Below are 18,908 nucleotides of genomic sequence, written 5' to 3' on the forward strand. Positions count from 1 at the left end.
GAGAGAGAGAGAGACACAGAGAGAGAGAGAGAGAGAGAGAGAGAGAGAGAGAGAGACAGAGACACACAGAGAGAGAGAGAGAGAGAGAGAGACAGAGACACACACAGAGAGAGAGAGAGAGAGAGAGAGAGAGAGACACACAGAGAGAGAGAGAGCTCTCACACAGTGGCCGAGGATTACCAGACACCAACTGGCAAATAAACCAATCATGTGTATAACAAAAGTGTGTGAGTGAAGACGGGGAGAGAGAAAAGAGAGACAGATGGTCACAGAGGGAGGCGTACCAAGCTGGCTGTGAAGACAACATTATGGTTTCTTCATGCCAGAAAAAGAAGGAGTATCTGTGATCTGTAAATGTCCGCGTAATCATTCAAAACTCAGTCAGCGTAATCATTCAAAACTCAGTCAGCGTAATCATTCAAAACTCAGTCAGCGTAATCATTCAAAACTCAGTCAAGGTCTATCGCTGTGCAGATGTTGAGTCTTCATTCATACACAGCCATCCTACCTGGAGGTTTATCGCACAATCCCCCTGTCGATGGGGTGGTAATTGAGTCGCCTTCTTTTTACAGAAGGCGAGAGCCAAATCGGCATATTCAGGCGGAATGTGCATGGTGGAAACCTGGTTTGGACTTTCCACCGTAGTTGCCCCTACGGAAACAGGGTCCTCTGTAGCTCAGCTGGTAGAGCACGGCGCTTGTAACGCCAAGGTAGTGGGTTCGATCCCCGGGACCACCCATACACAAAAATGTATGCACGCATGACTGTAAGTCGCTTTGGATAAAAGCGTCTGCTAAATGGCATATTATTATTATTATTATCCTCAGAATCACTTCCATTACCTGAGGCTAAATCATTTGAGACACTGTCGATTTAAAACTATTACAGACTACAAAAGGAAGCACAGTTGCGAGCTGCCCAGTGACACAAGCCTACCAGATGAGTTAAACCACTTCTATGCTCGCTTCGAGGCAAGCAACACCGAAGCATGCATGAGAGCACCAGCTGTTCCGGATGACTATGTGATCACGCTCTCCGTTGCCAATGTGAGTAAGACTTTTAAGCAGCTCAACATTCACAAGGCCGCAGGGCCAGACGGATTACCAGGACCTGTACTCCGAGCATGTGCTGACCAACTGGCAAGTGTCTTCACCGACATTTTCAACATGTCCCTGACTGAGTCTGTAATACCAACATGTTTCAAGCAGACCACCATAGTCCCCGTGCCCAAGGACACTAAGATAACCAGCCTAAATGACTACCGACCCGTAGCACTGACGTCTGTAGCCATGAAGTGCTTTGAAAGGCTGGTCATGGCTCACATCAACACCATTATCCCAGAAACCCTAGACCCACTCCAAATTGCATACCGCCCCAACAGATCCACAGATGATGCAATCTCTATTGCACTCCACACTGCCCTTTCCCACCTGGACAAGAGGAACACCTACGTGAGAATGCTATTCATTGACTACAGCTCAGCATTCAACACCATAGTGCCCTCAAAGCTCATCACTAAGCTAAGGATCCTGGGACTAAACACCTCCCTCTGCAACTGGATCCTGGACTTCCTGACGGGCCGCCCCCAAGTGGTAAGGGTAGGTAACAACACATCTGCCACGCTGATCCACAACACGGTGGCCCCTCAGGGGTGCGTGCTCAGTCCCCTCCTGTACTCCCTGTTCACCCATGACTGCATGGCCAGGCACGACTCCAACACCATCATTAAGTTTGCCGACGACACAACAGTGGTAGGCCTGATCACCAACAACGATGAGACAGCCTATAGGGAGGAGGTCAGAGACCTGGCCGTGTGGTGCCAGGATAATAACCTCTCCCTCAACGTGACCAAGACAAAGGAGATGAATGTAGACTACAGGGGAAAAAAAGGACTGAGCACGCCCCCATTCTCATCGACGGGGCTGTAGTGGAACAGGTTGAGAGCTTCAAGTTCCTTGGTGTCCACATCACTAACGAACTGTCATGGTCCAAACACACCAAGACAGTCGTGAAGAGGGCATGACAATGCCTATTCCCCCTCAGGAGACTGAAAAGATTTGGCATGGGTCCTCAGATCCTCAAAAAGTTATACAGCTGCACCATCGAGAGTATCCTGACTGGTTGTATCACTGCCTGGTATGGCAACTGCTCGACCTCCTACCGCAAGGCACTACAGAGGGTAGTGCGTACGGCCCAGTACATCACTGGGGCCAAGCGTCCTGCCATCCAGGACCTCTATACCAGGCGGTGGAGGAAGGCCCTCAAAATTGTCAAAGACTCCAGCCACCCTAGTCATAGACTGTTCTCTCTGCTACCGCACGGCAAGCGGTACCGGAGTGCCAAGTCTAGATCCAAAAGACTCCAACAGCTTCTACCCCCAAGCCATAAGACTCCTGAACAGCTAATCATGGCTACCCGGACTATTTGCACTGCCCCACCACCCCCACCCCATATTTTTACGCTGCTGCTACTCTGTTAATTATTTATGCATAGTCACTTTAACTCTACCCACATGTACATATTACCTCAACTACCTCAACTAGACGGTGGTCCCGCACATTGACTCTGCACCGGTACTCCCCTGTATATATAGCTTCCCTACTGTTATTTTATTTTACTTCTGCACTTTTTTTCTCAACACTTTTTTGTTGTTGTTTTATTTTACTTTATTTTATTTAAATAAATGCAGTGTTGGTTAAGGGCTGTAAGTAAGCATTTCACTGTAATATCTACACCTGTTGTATTCGGCGCATGTGGCCATAAACATTTGATTTGATTTGATTTGAAAATACAGAATTTCAACAAAACATTTTTATTACTTGATTTTTTCCCACAAGCCTTTTTTATATTATCTGAAAATAAAACAAACAGATGGAACATAACTAATATACATATTATCATATAGATTATCAGACAAAATATATTGAAACAAAATATATGTTTGATAAGCAAGAAAATACACAGTAACATCCTTATTGACATTTACATTCATTGTGTTTGCTGATATTTTACAAAGAAAATAAAATACAAGCAATAAAGGAACAAATATTTCATTTATGTTTCTCTCACAAATGTATAAAACTAAAGAGGTGTCATATTACTAACACACTTATAGAAGGTGATGTACTCAACTATGGCTGAGATGGCATTACTATTGACCAAAAATTATTGTTGTCGATCAACAATGACAAGCCACCTTGGTCTGATACCTTGGATGGAAAATTACTGAGGATAATATCGGACGATATTGCCACTCCTATTTGCCATATCTTCAATCTAAGCCTACTAGAAAGTGTGTGCCCTCAGGCCTGGAGGGAAGCAAAAGTTATTCCCCTACCTAGGGATAGTAAAGCCCCCTTTACTGGCTCAAATAGCCGACCAATCAGCCTGTTACCAACCCTTTGGAAAAGATAGTGATTGACCAGATACAATGCTATTTTACAGTAAACAAATTGACAACAGACCTTCAGCACTCTTATAGGGAAGGACATTCAACATGCACGGTACTGACACAAATGGCTGACGATTGGCTGAGAGAAATTGATGATAAAAAGATTGTGGGGGCTGTTTTGTTAGACTTCAGTGCGGCTTTTGACATTATTGAGCATAGTCTGCTGCTGGAAAAACGTATGTGTTATGGCTTTACACCCCCTGCTATATTGTGGATAAAGTGTTACCTGTCTAAAAGAACACAGAGTGTGTTCTTTGATGGAAGCCTCTCCAACATAATCCAGGTAGAATCAGGAATTCCCCAGGGCAGCTGTCTAGGCCCCTTACTCTTTTCAAACTTTACCAATTACTAATTGAGTAAAGCCAGTGTGTCTATGTATGCAGATGACTCAACACTTTACACGTCAGCTACTACAGCGAGTGAAATTACTGCAACACTTAACAAAGAGCTGCAGTCAGGTTCAGAATGGGTAGCAAGAGATAAGTTAGTCCTAAATATTTCAAAAACTAAAAGAATTGTATTTGGGACAAATTATTCACTAAACCTCAACTAAATCTTGTAATGAATAATGTGGAAATTGAGCAAGTTGAGGTGACTAAACTGCTTGGATTAACCTTGGATTGTAGTCTGTAATGGTCAAAACATGTTGATGCAACAGTAGCTAAGATGGGGAGAAGTCTGTCCATAATAAAGCGCTGCTCTGCCTTCTTAACAACACTATCAACAAGGTCCTTAAATGTACATGGAGAGCTAACATTAATAATATGCATGTCAATCTCTCATGGCTCAAAGTGGAGGAGAGAGTGACTTCATCACTACTTGTTTTTGTAAGAAGTGTTGACAAGCTGAATGCACCGAGCTGTCTGTTTAAACTACCAGCACACAGCTCGGACACCCATGCATACCCCACAAGACATGCCACCAGAGGTCTCTTCACAGTCCCCAAGTCCAGAACAGACTATGGGAGGCGCACAGTACTACATAGAGCCATGACTACATGGAACTCTATTCCACATCAAGTAACTGATGCAAGCAGTAGAATCAGATTGAAAAAAACAAATAAAAATACACCTTATGGAACAGCGGTGAAGAGACACACACACACGATAACACGCACTCTACACACATGTACACGTAGATATGTGGTAGTAGAGTAGTGGCCTGAGGGAACACACTTAATGTGTTGTGAAAAGTGTTATGAAATGTAATGCAATATTTTGTATTGTACATTTACATTTTAGTCATTTAGCAGACGCTCTTATCCAGAGCGACTTACAGAAGCAATTAGGTTTAAGTGCCTTGCTCAAGGGCACATCGACAGATTTTTCACCTAGTCGGCTCGGGAATTAGAACCAGCGACCTTTCGGTTACTGGCACAACGCTCTTAACCACTAAGCCACCTGCCGTACATAACTGCCTTAATGTTGCTGGACCCCAGGGAGAGTAGCTGCTGCCTTGGCAGGGGATCCTTAATAAATAAAAATAAAAATCTCCAGAAATACAGCACTTTGACTTATTCCACATTTTGTTGTGTTACAGCCTGAATTTAAAATTGATTAAATTCTTATTTTTTCTCATCCATCTACACACAATACCCCATAATGACAAATTGAAAACATGTTTATAGAAATTTCTACACATTTATTGAAAATGCAATACAGAAATATCTCATTTACATAAGTATTCACACCCCTGAGTCAATACATGTTAGAATCACCTTTGGCAGCGATTACAGATGTGAGTCTTTCTGGGTACGTTTCTAAGAGCTTTGCACACCTGGATTGTACAATATTTGCACATTACTCTTAAAATAATTCTTCAAGCTCTGTCAAGTTGGTTGTTGATCATTGCTAGACAGCCATTTTCAAGTCTTGCCATAGATTTTCAAGCTGATTTAAGTAAAAACTGTAACTAGACGACTCAGGAACATTCAATGTCGTCTTGGTAACCAACTCCAGTGTATATTTGGCCTTGTGTTTTAGGTTATTGTCCTGCTGAAAGGTGCATTTTTCTCCCAGTGTCTGTTGGAAAGCAGACTGAAACAGATTTTCTTCTAGGATTTTGCCTGTGCTTAGCTCTATTTCATTTATTTTTATCCTGAAAATCTCCCTAGTCCTTGTCGATGACAAGCATCCCCATAACATGATGCAGCCACCACCATGCTTGAAAATATGAACAGTGCTACTCAGTGATGTGTTGTGTTGGATTTTCCCCAATTTCTTTGCAGTTTTAATTTAGTGCCTTATTGCAAACAGGATGCATGTTTTGGAATATTTGTATTCTGTTCAGGCTTCCTTCTTTTCACTCTGTCATTTAGGTTAGTGTTGTGGAGTAACTACAATGTTGTTGATCCATCCTCAGTTTTCTCCTCTCACCATTAAACTCAGTAACTGTTTTAAAGTCACCATAGGCTTCATGGTGAAATCCCTGAGCGGTTTCCTTCCTCTCCGGCAACTGAGCTAGGAAGGATGCCTGTATCTTTGTAGTGACTGGGTGTCTTGATAAACCATCCAAAGTGTAATTAATATCTTCACCATGCTCAAAGGGATATGCAATGTCTGCTTTTTTATTTTTACCCATCTACCAATGCCTTTGTGAGGCATTGGAAAACCTCCCTGGTCTTTGTGGTTGAATCTGTATTTGAAATTCACTGCTCGACTGAGGGACCTTACAGATAATTGTATGTGTGGGGTGAGTGAGTACATGCTCAAGACATTTCAACTTTTCATTTTTAATTAATTTGTACATTTTTCAAAAAACATAATGCCACTGACATAATGGGGTATTGTGTGTAGGCCAGTGACACAACATCTAAATTGAATCCATTTTACATTCAGGCTGTAACACAACAACATGTGGAAAAAGGTCAAGGGGTGTGAATACTTTCCGAAGGCACTGTATGTCAGCTATTGCCTGGTGTTGATCCAAGACAAGGCTGCCCGACCATGTTCATGTAGACCTCTTCTCCTGTAGGGTCAGTCCAGCCCTAATTTAGTACACCTGATTCTACATATTAGCTGCTCACCAAGACCTTAACTAGCTGAATCAGGTATGTCAGGTTAGGGTTGGAGCAACAAAAAAAAAACCCACAGGAGAGTAGCTCTCCAGGAACCGGGTTCGGCAGCCCTGATCTAAGAGGATCTTATTGTAACCTCTAAATGCAAACTAAACCCATCCGCTCTTACTCTTCAGTATTGCTCTGAATGACATGAGCTGAGGTGTGTGGTTGTTTCAAGTAGAAACTGTGAGTTGCATCTAAGAAATGTAACCACCATTTAGAATAGCTTACTTAAAGGACAAAGTGCTATGTGCCTGGTCTGCAGTTGCGGTGTTGGTGATAGTCAAAGACTGTAATTGCTATAACCTAGTTATAACCTCTCTCTATCTGTCTCTCCCGCTGTCTGTGTCTCTCTCTCTTTCCCGCTGTCTCTCTCTCTTTGTCTCTCTCTCCCCCCCCTCTCTCTCTCTCTCGCTCTCTCTCTCCCCCCGTCTCTCTCTCTCTCTCTCTCTCTGTGGCAGCGTAATATTAATAACTAGCCCACATCCTGTATTCTCTATTCAAACACGTGCTTCTTGCCTCGTACGAACATGGTCCTTCAGAATGTGGAAAGACATGTCTTTGTGAATGAACTACTTACATTATTACCTCATCATGCATTTATAATAATCATAATAATAGCCTAGTAATAACGATAATAAACAGATACTACTTGTTATTGTTTGTGTGTGTGAGTAAACAGACATGGAGGTGGGGCTTTGACTAAATAAGGAATGATTGACATGTACCCAGTGGCCAATCGCTGATCGTCTCATAGGTTTCACATATATATATATATATTTTTTAAAACAAGTAAAACACAACAAATATTTGCTTGCTGTCCGAACTGAAAATCTCAACCTGAACGGCTCCAGCAGTTTTACAGGCCTTCAACAGGTTGATCTCTTTCCCATTTGGCACCCTATCCTCTAGTGCACTACAATTTGATGGCGCTGGTCAAAAGTAGTGCACTATGTAGGGAAGAGAGTGCCGTTTGGAACACTGGTATTCAGAGGTTTGATATTGGTGGACTGAGAACAGGAGTAGTCCCTATGGAAACTGAAATACATTCAGACACAGTCATAGAACATTCAAATACTTCCAAAACATTAATTGACAGGCAGTCAGAGAACATTCAAACACGTACAATAACACTGATATACACTCATAGGGACAACATAGTCAATGACATTGAGAGACATTCTTTTTAGATTGAACTAAATACAGGTGGTGGTCCGAGAGTGAGGACGGAGAGAACACATTTAGAGAGATTCGGCGCAGGGCTGCGCTCAATTCAATTCTCGATTCAGTCAATTCAGGAGTTGAATTTGGTTAGTTTCAATTAAATTCCCTGAATTGTTCAATGCTTGAATTTAAGATTCACCATTGTTTTCTACGATAATTTTTTCATTTCATGAATAGACTGAATTGACTGACCCCCCAAAACCTAACTCGGAGATACACATACATTCATAGTGTGGTCATTGAAACATTCACAAAGAGACAGTCATTATACGCGTTGCAGATAGTAGACATTACATGCAGTCTCAAAATGGACGTCAATCAAATGTTGAAACGACAACTATCTTACAGCTGTCTGTGGTCATATAGGCTGAGTCCCAAATGGCACAACATATTCTCAACCCTCAGGATGACCTGGATATACAGTCAGATTGACCTGTGGGGTGTTTCAGGATGACCTGGATATACAGTCAGATTGACCTGTGGGGTGTTTCAGGATGACCTGGATATACAGTCAGATTGACCTGTGGGGTGTTTCAGGATGACCTGGAAATACAGTCAGATTGACCTGTGGGGTGTTTCAGGATGACCTGGATATACAGTCAGATTGACCTGTGGGGTGTTTCAGGATGACCTGGATATACAGTCAGATTGACCTGTGGGGTGTTTCAGGATGACCTGGATATACAGTCAGATTGACCTGTGGGGTGGTCCAGTTCCAGATGAAGAATTGAGGTAGCCAGATAATTTACTTATTTCCCTCATTAAAATGATAAATCAATTTATAACATTTTTGACATGCGTTTTTCTGAATTTTGTTGTTGTTATTCTGTCTCTCACTGTTCAAATAAACCTACCATTAAAATGATAGACGGATCATTTCTTTGTCAGTGGGCAAACGTACAAAATCAGCAGGGGATCAAATACTTTTTTCCCCTCACTGTATGTATGTCTTCATTTTCTGGTTAATTTTGAAAGCTACACTTGAATATGTGTTGTTGGTTGTCAAGACAATTACACCGTACTAATTTCAACTACATAATATTATATCCTAATATTTAGGCCAGTTCAGTTAGCTGGCTAACTAATTAATCCTGCTTTCTGGAACATTCCCCATGTCCTTATCCTTCTAGACTCTTCTCTCTTTCTCTACCTTATATACAAAAAGGCCTTCCAATACATGTAGTATTGAGGACGTATTTAGGGTTGCAAAATTTGGGTAACTTTCCCAAAAGGTCAATTTTCCAGAAATCCTGGTTGGAGGGTTCTGGATTCCCTGCTTATCCCCCTCCCCGATTCCAGGAATCTTCCAACCAGGATTTCTGGAAAACCAGGGATTTTTTTTTGAAAGTTTACGTAGAGATAGCACAGTGAGTTGATATGCTCAATTGCTCATACTAGAATGAACCGTTAACCCCAGAAGGGTCATTAGCTAGACTAGCATACCTGCTAATTCTATCCTGTAACATAAAAAATGAATAGCCGCCCTAGGGCCGTTCCTGTATGTATTGCACTACTTTAAATGTCCTCTACAAGTTTGAATGTAGCCTACTATGTTGTAGAAAGTAACTAATATTGTATAATCAACAGTATGCTAACCGTTTAGTCTAATAGCGACACAGATGCCACCCAACACATCTGAACCACCCATTACTAGCCATTATAAAGCTCTCCAGTCATCTTTGGTTTCTGATTAGCCGGTCGTTGTTTAAAGGACATTTGACTGAGAATCTTCTAGACTCTGTCCCAAATGGCCATTACCTATATAAGTGCACTAATTTCTAACATAACCTTGTGGGCCCTAGTCAAAAGTAGTGCACTACAACGGGAACAGGGTGGCATTCGGTAATGTAAAGCCCTCCAGGAGTTGCGTTGAAGACCCCTGCGATGAGAGGTAGGGGTCCGCAGGTAGGTAATGTAAAGCCCTCCAGGAGTTACGTTGAAGACCCCTGCGATGAGAGGTAGGGGTCCGCAGGTAGGTAATGGAGCCTTTAGTAACAGCAAGGGTTAACGCCAGGTCTGCGTCCCTATGGGCCCTGGTCAAAAGTAGTGCACTATAAAGGGAACATGGTGCCACTTGGGGATGCAGCCAGGATCTATACAGACTAGGGGGGACCACCAACTAACTGAAGTCTGTTTCAAACCAGGAATAGTTCAGTTGGAGGAGTTAATCAGGAATAGTTCAGTTGGGAGTTCACCAGGAATAGTTCAGTTGGAGGAGTTAATCAGGAATAATTCAGTTGGGAGGAGTTCACCAGGAATAGTTCAGTTGGAGGAGTTAATCAGGAATAGTTCAGTTGGGAGGAGTTCACCAGGAATAGTTCAGTTGGAGGAGTTAATCAGGAATAATTCAGTTGGGAGGAGTTCATCAGGAATAAAGGCTGATACAGTTTACCCATTACACATCAGAGATAGTTAAGCATGCACACACAATCACTCACACACAATCACTCACACACAATCACTCACACACACTCACTCACACACACACACTCACACACACATGCTGGATATGAGATGTATTCTATGCTGTGGTCCCAGTTCAGTGTGACCTTTGATCTCTTCTCCTCTGAGCCCTGTCCTTTGATTGGTCGAAGAATGATCTGAAGGCAAGCATGGAAATCGGCAAAAATGGCTCTGAAAGAAGGAGAGGAGAGGAGGAGTGGAGAGGAGCAGTGGAGAGGAGGAGTGGAGAGGAGGAGAGGAGGAGGAGAAGAGGAGTGGAGAGGAGGAGTGGAGAGGAGCAGTGGAGAGGAGGAGAGGAGGAGGAGAAGAGGAGGAGAGGAGAGGAGGAGTGGAGAGGAGGAGAGGAGGAGAGGAGAGGAGGAGTGGAGAGGAGGAGAGGAGGAGTGGAGAGGAGGAGAGGAGAGGAGGAGAGCTAGAAATAGCTCCTATATAAACTTCCCCACCCTCCTCCTCCTACCCTGTTATCTAAAATGTCTGATGGAGAGTTTATTAAACCTTCCAAGCCCCACTGCTGCTCAGTGACATCAACTTCACTTCCTCTTCAGATAATGACATCACTTCCAGACGTGTGACGTCATCATGTGGGTGGAGCTTTGAGTCGTTGGTCCTCCCATGTGCTGACCGCCGTATCCCATCATGCCATTGGCTCCGTAGAAGTTCACTCCCGCCATGTGCTGGGTCACCTGGTGGGAGAAACGCATGTGCGCACACACGCACACACACGCGCGCACACGCACACACAAACACACACAAACACACACAAACACACAAACACACACACACAAACACACACACACAAACAAACACACACACACACACACACACACAAACACACAGGTTTGAATACTTTAGTCAAATTCTTCAGTTTATGTAAATATCCAGTTACACACATACTGCCTTATAGAAACACTCATTTCCTCGCTCAGTCCTCAGCGGTGTAGTAACACTCGCTCCAGGTGTCTGTGTATCTCACCTGGTGCTGCTGACCCTGCTGTACTCCGTACACCTGCTGAGGCACGGCCACCACTCCTCCCATCATGCCGTTCTGCTGAGCTCCCATCATGCCGTTCTGCTGAGCTCCCATCATGCCGTTCTGCTGAGCTCCCAACATGCCGTTCTGCTGAGCTCCCATCATGCTGTTCTGCTGAGCTCCCACCATGCCGTTCTGCTGAGCTCCCACCATGCCTTGCTGCTGAGCCATCATGCTGTGGGGCACTCCTGCCATGAACGGGGATGTGTTGACCGCTTGCCCAATGACACCCTGTTGAGCCATAAAGCCGTTCTGCTGCGCTAGTACCATTCCGTTCTGCTGAGCTCCCATAATGCTTTGCTGTCCTCCCATCATGCCGTTCTGCTGCTGACCACTCAGGGCCATCATGGAGTGTGATGTCACCATGCCTCCTCCCATCGCTCCCCCCTGTGTGGCCAGGGAATGGTACGATCCGTAGTAGCCCAGCTGGGCAGGGTTCATGTACAGGCCAGCTGGAGACACAAAGTTAAGCCACTCATCAGAGTAAAAGTTGGTAGCCTGGGCATGTTCCGTGAACTATCATTAGACTTGATTCAAAATGACAGTTGGTGAAGGACAGTTAGGAAAAACGATAGTGACCACTTTTACTCAAGTATAGGCCAGCTGGCGGTACAAACATATACTGACATAGATACACAGTCAAGCCACTAATTAAGCCATAGAATAACATAACCTAGGTTAATTTACAGTCCAACGACATCAAAGATGATCGACACGTGAACAACTACACAGTGACCTCTTCTCTTACCGCGTGCAGCTAGGTTCTGGTGCGACGTGGGTGGGGTGGCGTAGAGGGAGAGGATGGAGTCCTTGGACATCTTTCTCCTAGAGCCCTCCTGTCTGGGTGCCGAGTCCAGGAACAGGCTGAGGATCTCGGGTACCGACGAGGCCTCACAACCCCTGGGCATGGAGCTACCCACCGGCTGGAGAGAGGAGAGATTTGTTACACAGGGTTAGTGTGTGTGTGTTTGTCTATCTGTCTGTGTATTCCTGGTCACTCTCTCTGAATCTCACCGTGGTCTTGGTGGAGGTGGCTAAGGAGGAGGCAGGCAGAGAGCTAAATAGATCCCGGCCAGAGTGCACCGTAGCTGGGTTAACCACCGCAGGACACCCCCTCTCTCCAGGGCTGGATCTACCATTACATACAGCAGCAGGGGGAGCAGGAGCATCTGAAAGAGAGAGAAAGAGAGAGAGAGAAGAAAGTAGGAGAGAGGTAGAGAGAGAGAGGAGTGGGTAGAGAGAGAGAGAGAGAGAGAGAGAGAGAGAGAGAGAGAGAGAGAGAGAGAGAGAGAGAGAGGAGTGAGTGAGTGGGAGAGAGAGAGGAGAGTGGTAGAGAGAGAGAGAGAGAGAGAGAGAGAGAGAGAGAGAGAGAGAGAGAGAGTGGGAGAGAGAGGGAGAGTGGGAGAGAGAGAGAGAGAGAGAGAGAGAGTGGGAGAGAGAGAGAAAGAGAAAGAGAGAGAGTGGGAGAGAGAGGAGAGTGGGAGCAAGAGAGAGAGTGGGATATGTGTCAACAGCAACCTTGGGAACATCCTCTGCATTGACTTGTACATTTCCTCAGTGAAAACAACGTACTGAACAAATGTCAAATTGGCTTTTTACCAAATTACCGTACGACAGACCACGTATTCACCCTACACACCCTAATTTACAAACAAACAAACCAAAACAACAAGTGAGCAGTTAAAATTGGCAAGAAACACACACATTTATTTCCACAAGGGTGTGAGACAGTGATGCACCTTGAGCCCCACCCTCTTCAACATATTTACCAACGAATTGGCGAGGGCACTAGAACAGTCTGCAGCACCCGGCCTCACCCTACTAGAATCTGAAGTCAAATGTCTTCTGTTTGCTGATGATCTGGTGCTTCTGTCCCCAACCAAGGAGGGCCTACAGCAGCACCTAGATCTTCTGCACAGATTCTGTCAGACCTGGGCCCTGACAGTAAATTTACATTTACATTTACGTCATTTAGCAGACGCTCTTATCCAGAGAGACTTACAAATTGGTGCATTCACCTTATAGCCAGTGGGATAACCACTTTACAATATGTATTTTTATTTTTTATTTATTTTTTATCGCAGGAAGACAAAAATAATTGTGTTCCAAAAAAGGTCCAGTTGCCAGAGCCACAAATACAAATTCCATCTAGACACCGTTGCCGTAAAGCACACAAAAAAATATAACTACCTCGGCCTAAACATCAGCGCCACAGGTAACTTCCACAAAGATGTGAATGATCTGAGATACAAGGGCCTTCTACGCCATCAAAAGGAACATAACATTTGACATCCCAATTAGGATCTGCATAAAAATACTTGAAACAGTTATAGAACCCATTGCCTTTTACGGTTGTGAGGTCTGGGGTCCGCTCACCAACCAAGAATTCACAAAATGGGAGAGAGACAGAGAGAGAGACAGAGAGAGAGACAGAGAGAGAGAGAGAGAGAGAGAGAGAGAGAGAGAGAGAGAGAGAGAGAGAGAGAGAAGAGAGAGAGAGAGAGAGAGAGTGAATGTTTTTGGACATGTCAGCACTGTTTAGACGGCTATAGCCTGAGTACCAGTCTGTTTGTGCTCTCGCCAACTCCTTGTCATGTTTGGCTTGACCATGAATTATTGAGTCGCCAAGAGCACAAACAGATATAGGCCCAGGCTAATGTTGCCCATTTCTGTTGAAAGCTATTTGTATGTGAGTATGTGTAGAGAGGTGTACTGATACCAAGTCCTAGGAGGTCTGAGACAGACGGAGACTGTGTCTTTGGGCTGTTTTCTCTCTTCTGAAAGAGTCAACAACAAAAACTGCATTACATAAGTAACTGAAGACAACAGGTTAAATACCAAACCAAGCTTAGAAGACATTTTGCAGATACTGTACACACATTCAAACTCACCAACTTCATCTTCTCAAACACTACTGGCTCCTTGGGGATGTTTTCACAGGTCTTCTCTTTCTAAATGAGGGAGAAGCAGAGGTCAGAAGAGAGAGCGAGAGAGAGAGGGAGAAACCTATCCAACCAAAAACATAGAGACACAGAAAACCTGAGCCTACGCCTTCACTATGGTGAATCACTAAAACACTACAGAAATACACTACAGAAAAAGAAGGAACAGCACGTCAGAAATCAGCTCAATGTAATTGAAGAATCCATAGACTCTAACCACTTCTGGGAAAATTGGTACACACTTAACAAACAACAACACGAAGAGCTATCTATCCAAAACGGAGATGTATGGATAAACCACTTCTCCAATCTTTTTGGCCCTATAACAAAGAACAAACAGCAAAAACATTTACATGATCAAATGTAAATCTTAGAATCAACTATTAAAGACTTCCAGAACCCACTGGATTCTCCAATTACATTGAATGAACTACAGGACAAAATACAAACCCTCCAACCCAAAAAGGCCTGTGGTGTTGATGGTATCCTCAATGAAATGATAAAATATACAGACCACAAATTCCAATTGGCTATACTTAAACTCTTTAACATCATCCTTAGCTATGGCATCTTCCCCAATATTTGGAACCAAGGACTGATAACTCCAATCCACAAAAGTGGAGACAAATTTGACTTCAATATCTACTGTGGGATATGCGTCAACAGCAACCATGGGAAAATCCTCTGCATTATCATTAACAGCAGAATTGTACATTTCCTCAGTGAAAACAATGTCCTGAGCAAATGTTAAATTGGCTTTTTACCAAATTACTGTACGACAGACCACGTATTCACCCTACACATCCCAATTGACAAACAAACAAAACAAAACAAAGGCAAAGTCTTCTCATGCTTTGTTGATTTCAAAAAAGCTTTTGACTCAATTTGGCTTGAGGGTCTGATATACAAATTGATGGAATGTGGTGTTGGGGGAAAAACATACGAAATTATAAAATCCATGTACACAAACAACAAGTGTGCGGTTAAAATGGTCAAAACACACACATTTCTTTCCACAGGGCCGTGGGGTGAGACAGGGATGCAGCTTAAGCCCCACCATCTTCAACATATATATATATAAATAAATAAATTGGCGAGGGCACTAGAACAGTCTGCAGCACCCGGCCTCACCCTACTAGAATCTGAAGTCAAATGTCTACTGTTTGCTGATGATCTGGTGCTTCTGTCACCAACCAAGGAGGGCCTACAGCAGCACCTAGATCTTCTGCAGAGATTCTGTCAGACCTGGGCCCTGACAGTAAATCTCAGGAAGACAAAATAAATTGTATTCCAAAAAAGCTCCAGTTGCCAGGACAACAAATACAAATTCCATCTAGACACCGTTGCCCTAGAGCACACAAGAATCTATACATACCTCGGACTAAACATCAGCGTCACAGGTAACTTCCACAAAGCTGTGAACTATCTGAGAGACAAGGCAAGAAGGGCCTTCTATGCCATCAAAAGGAACATAACATTTGACATCCCAATTAGGATCTGGTTAAAAATACTTGAATCAGTTATAGAACCCATTGCCCTTTATGGTTGTGAGGTCTGGGGTCCGCTCACCAACCAAGAATTCACAAAATGGGACAAACACCATATTGAGACTCTGCATGCAGAATTCTACAAACATATCCTCAGTGTACAACGGAAAACACTAAATAATGCATGCAGAGCAGAATTAGGCTGATACCCGCTAATTATCAAAATCCAAAAAAGAGCCGTAAAATTCTACAACCACCTAAAATAAGCGATTCCCAAACCTTCCATAACAAAGCCATCACCTACAGAGAGATGAACCTGGAGAAGAGTCCCCTAAGTAAGCTGGTCCTGGGGCTCTGTTCACAAACACAAACAGACCCCACAGAGCCCCAGGACGGCAACACAATTAGACCCAACCAAATCATGAGAAAACAAAAAGAGAATTACTTGACACATAGGAAAGAATTAACAAAGAAACAGAGCAAACTAGAATGCTATTTGGCCCTAAACACAGAGTACACAGTGGCAGAATACCTGACCACTGTGACTGACCCAAACTTAAGGAAAGCTTTGAATATGTACAGACTCAGTGAGCATAGCCTTGCTATTGAGAAAGGCCGCTCTCAAGAGAAGACAGGCTATGTGCACACTGCCCACAAAATGAGGTGGAAACTGAGCTGCACTTCCTAACCTCCTGCCAAATGTATGACCATATTAGAGACACATATTTCCCTCAGATTACACAGACCCACAAAGAATTCGAAAACAAATCAAATTTTGATAAACTCCCATATCTATTGGGTGAAAAACCACAGTGTGCCATCACAGCAGCAAGATTTGTGACCTGTTGCCACAAGAAAAGGGCAACCAGTGAAGAACAAACACCATTGTAAATACAACCCATATTTATGTTTGAGAGAGAGATAGAGGGAGGGATAGAGTGGGAGAGTGTTCGAGAGAGAGGGGGAGAGAGAGAGAGAGAGAGAGAGAGAGAGAGAGAGAGAGGGCGAGAGAGAGATTGCAATACAATGCTTTAATTCATTATTTAAATGAACTGTGTGTGTGTGTGTGTGTGTGTGTGTGTGTGTGTGTGTGTGTGTGTGTGTGTGTGTGTGTGTGTGTGTGTGTGTGTGTGTGTGTGTGTGTGTGTGTGTGTGTGTATCCAGACTCACTCTAAGCCTGTTGACGTCTAGGACCTTGTCCATGTACTTCTTCTTATCATATTTGTCCCGGATAAACATCTCTGCTGACCTACACAGGAGGGTTAAGGAAAGAGACCTCTGTTGTGGTCATATGTAGCTCAATTGGTAGAGCATGGCGCTTGTAACGACAGGGTAGTTGGTTCGATCCCCGGGACCACCCATACGTAAAAATGTATGCGCACACGACTGTAAGTCGCTTTGGATAAAAGCGTCTGCTAAATGGCATATTATTATTATTATATTATTAGACCGCAGGTCTGCATCACTCTCTCACACACACACACACACACACACACACACACACACACACACACACACACACACACACACACGCAGTGCTGTAAGGATACTGGTCAGTCTCTGGTCTTATGAAACACTCTGGTAGGAAAGCTTCATAGAGTCGTCTGGCCTTGGCATTCCCCATCTCCTGAACACACTGCAGACAGAGAGATACAGTTGGTTAATAACACATCTACTGAACACACTGCAGAAAGAGAGATACAGTTGGTTAATAACACATCTACTGAACACACTGCAGACAGAGACAGTTAGTTAATAACACATCTACTGAACACACTGCAGACAGAGACAGTTAGTTAATAACACATCTACTGAACACACTGCAGACAGAGACAGTTAGTTAATAACACATCTACTGAACACACTGCAGACAGAGATATACAGTTAGTTAATAACACATCTACTGAACACACTGCAGACAGAGAGATACAGTTAGTTAATAACACATCTACTGAACACACTGCAGACAGAGATACAGTTAGTTAATAACACATCTACTGAACACACTGCAGACAGAGATACAGTTAGTTAATAACACATCTACTGAACACACTGCAGACAGAGACAGTTAGTTAATAAAACATCTACTGAACACACTGCAGACAGAGATACAGTTAGTTAATAACACATCTACTGAACACACTGCAGACAGAGACACAGTTAGTTAATAACACATCTACTGAACACACTGCAGACAGAGACAGTTAGTTAATAAAACATCTACTGAACACACTGCAGACAGAGATACAGTTAGTTAATAACACATCTACTGAACACACTGCAGACAGAGATACAGTTAGTTAATAACACATCTACTGAACACACTGCAGACAGAGATACAGTTAGTTAATAACACATCTACTGAACACACTGCAGACAGACAGAGACAGTTAGTTAAAAACACATCTACTGAACACACTGCAGACAGAGAGATACAGTTAGTTAATAACACATCTACTGAACACACTGCAGACAGAGATACAGTTAGTTAATAACACATCTACTGAACACACTGCAGACAGAGAGATACAGTTAGTTAATAACACATCTACTGAACACACTGCAGACAGAGAGATACAGTTAGTTAATAACACATCTACTGAACACACTGCAGACAGAAAGAGACAGTTAGTTAATAACACATCTACTGAACACACTGCAGACAGAGAGATACAGTTAGTTAATAACACATCTACTGAACACACTGCAGACAGAGACAGTTAGTTAATAACACATCTACTGAACACACTGCAGACAGAGACAGTTAGTTAATAAAACATCTACTGAACACACTGCAGACAGAGAGATACAGTTAGTTAATAAAACATCTACTGAACACACTGCAGACAGAGAGATACAGTTAGTTAATAACACATCTACTGAACACACTGCAGACAGAGAGATACAGTTAGTTAATAAAACATCTACTGAACACACTGCAGACAGAGAGATACAGTTAGTTAATAACACATCTACTGAACACACTGCAGACAGAGAGATACAGTTAGTTAATAACACATCTACTGAACACACTGCAGACAGAGACAGTTAGTTAATAACACATCTACTGAACACACTGCAGACAGAGACAGTTAGTTAATAACACATCTACTGAACACACTGCAGACAGAGACAGTTAGTTAATAACACATCTACTGAACACACTGCAGACAGAGAGATACAGTTAGTTAATAACACATCTACTGAACACACTGCAGACAGAGAGATACAGTTAGTTAATAACACATCTACT

General features: G+C 43.2%; 1 protein-coding gene across 1 annotated transcript in view; it reads right to left on the reverse strand.

The window, feature by feature from the left end:
* Positions 1-10,587: 10,587 nt before the first annotated feature.
* LOC121557192 (stromal membrane-associated protein 2) overlaps positions 10,588-18,908 on the reverse strand; it is a 38,968-nt gene continuing 30,647 nt past the window's right edge. Inside the window, exons 3-10 of the mRNA XM_041871030.2 lie at positions 17,206-17,291; positions 16,826-16,904; positions 14,118-14,177; positions 13,946-14,003; positions 12,241-12,395; positions 11,975-12,149; positions 11,170-11,678; positions 10,588-10,879 (exon numbers count right to left, since the gene is read on the reverse strand). Coding sequence (XP_041726964.2) covers positions 10,751-10,879; positions 11,170-11,678; positions 11,975-12,149; positions 12,241-12,395; positions 13,946-14,003; positions 14,118-14,177; positions 16,826-16,904; positions 17,206-17,291 — 1,251 coding nt within the window. The 3' untranslated portion in view covers positions 10,588-10,750. The remainder of the gene's footprint in view (positions 10,880-11,169; positions 11,679-11,974; positions 12,150-12,240; positions 12,396-13,945; positions 14,004-14,117; positions 14,178-16,825; positions 16,905-17,205; positions 17,292-18,908) is intronic.

Source organism: Coregonus clupeaformis, chromosome 24 (genome assembly GCF_020615455.1).
Source record: "Coregonus clupeaformis isolate EN_2021a chromosome 24, ASM2061545v1, whole genome shotgun sequence".
Classification (NCBI taxonomy): Eukaryota; Metazoa; Chordata; class Actinopteri; order Salmoniformes; family Salmonidae; genus Coregonus; species Coregonus clupeaformis.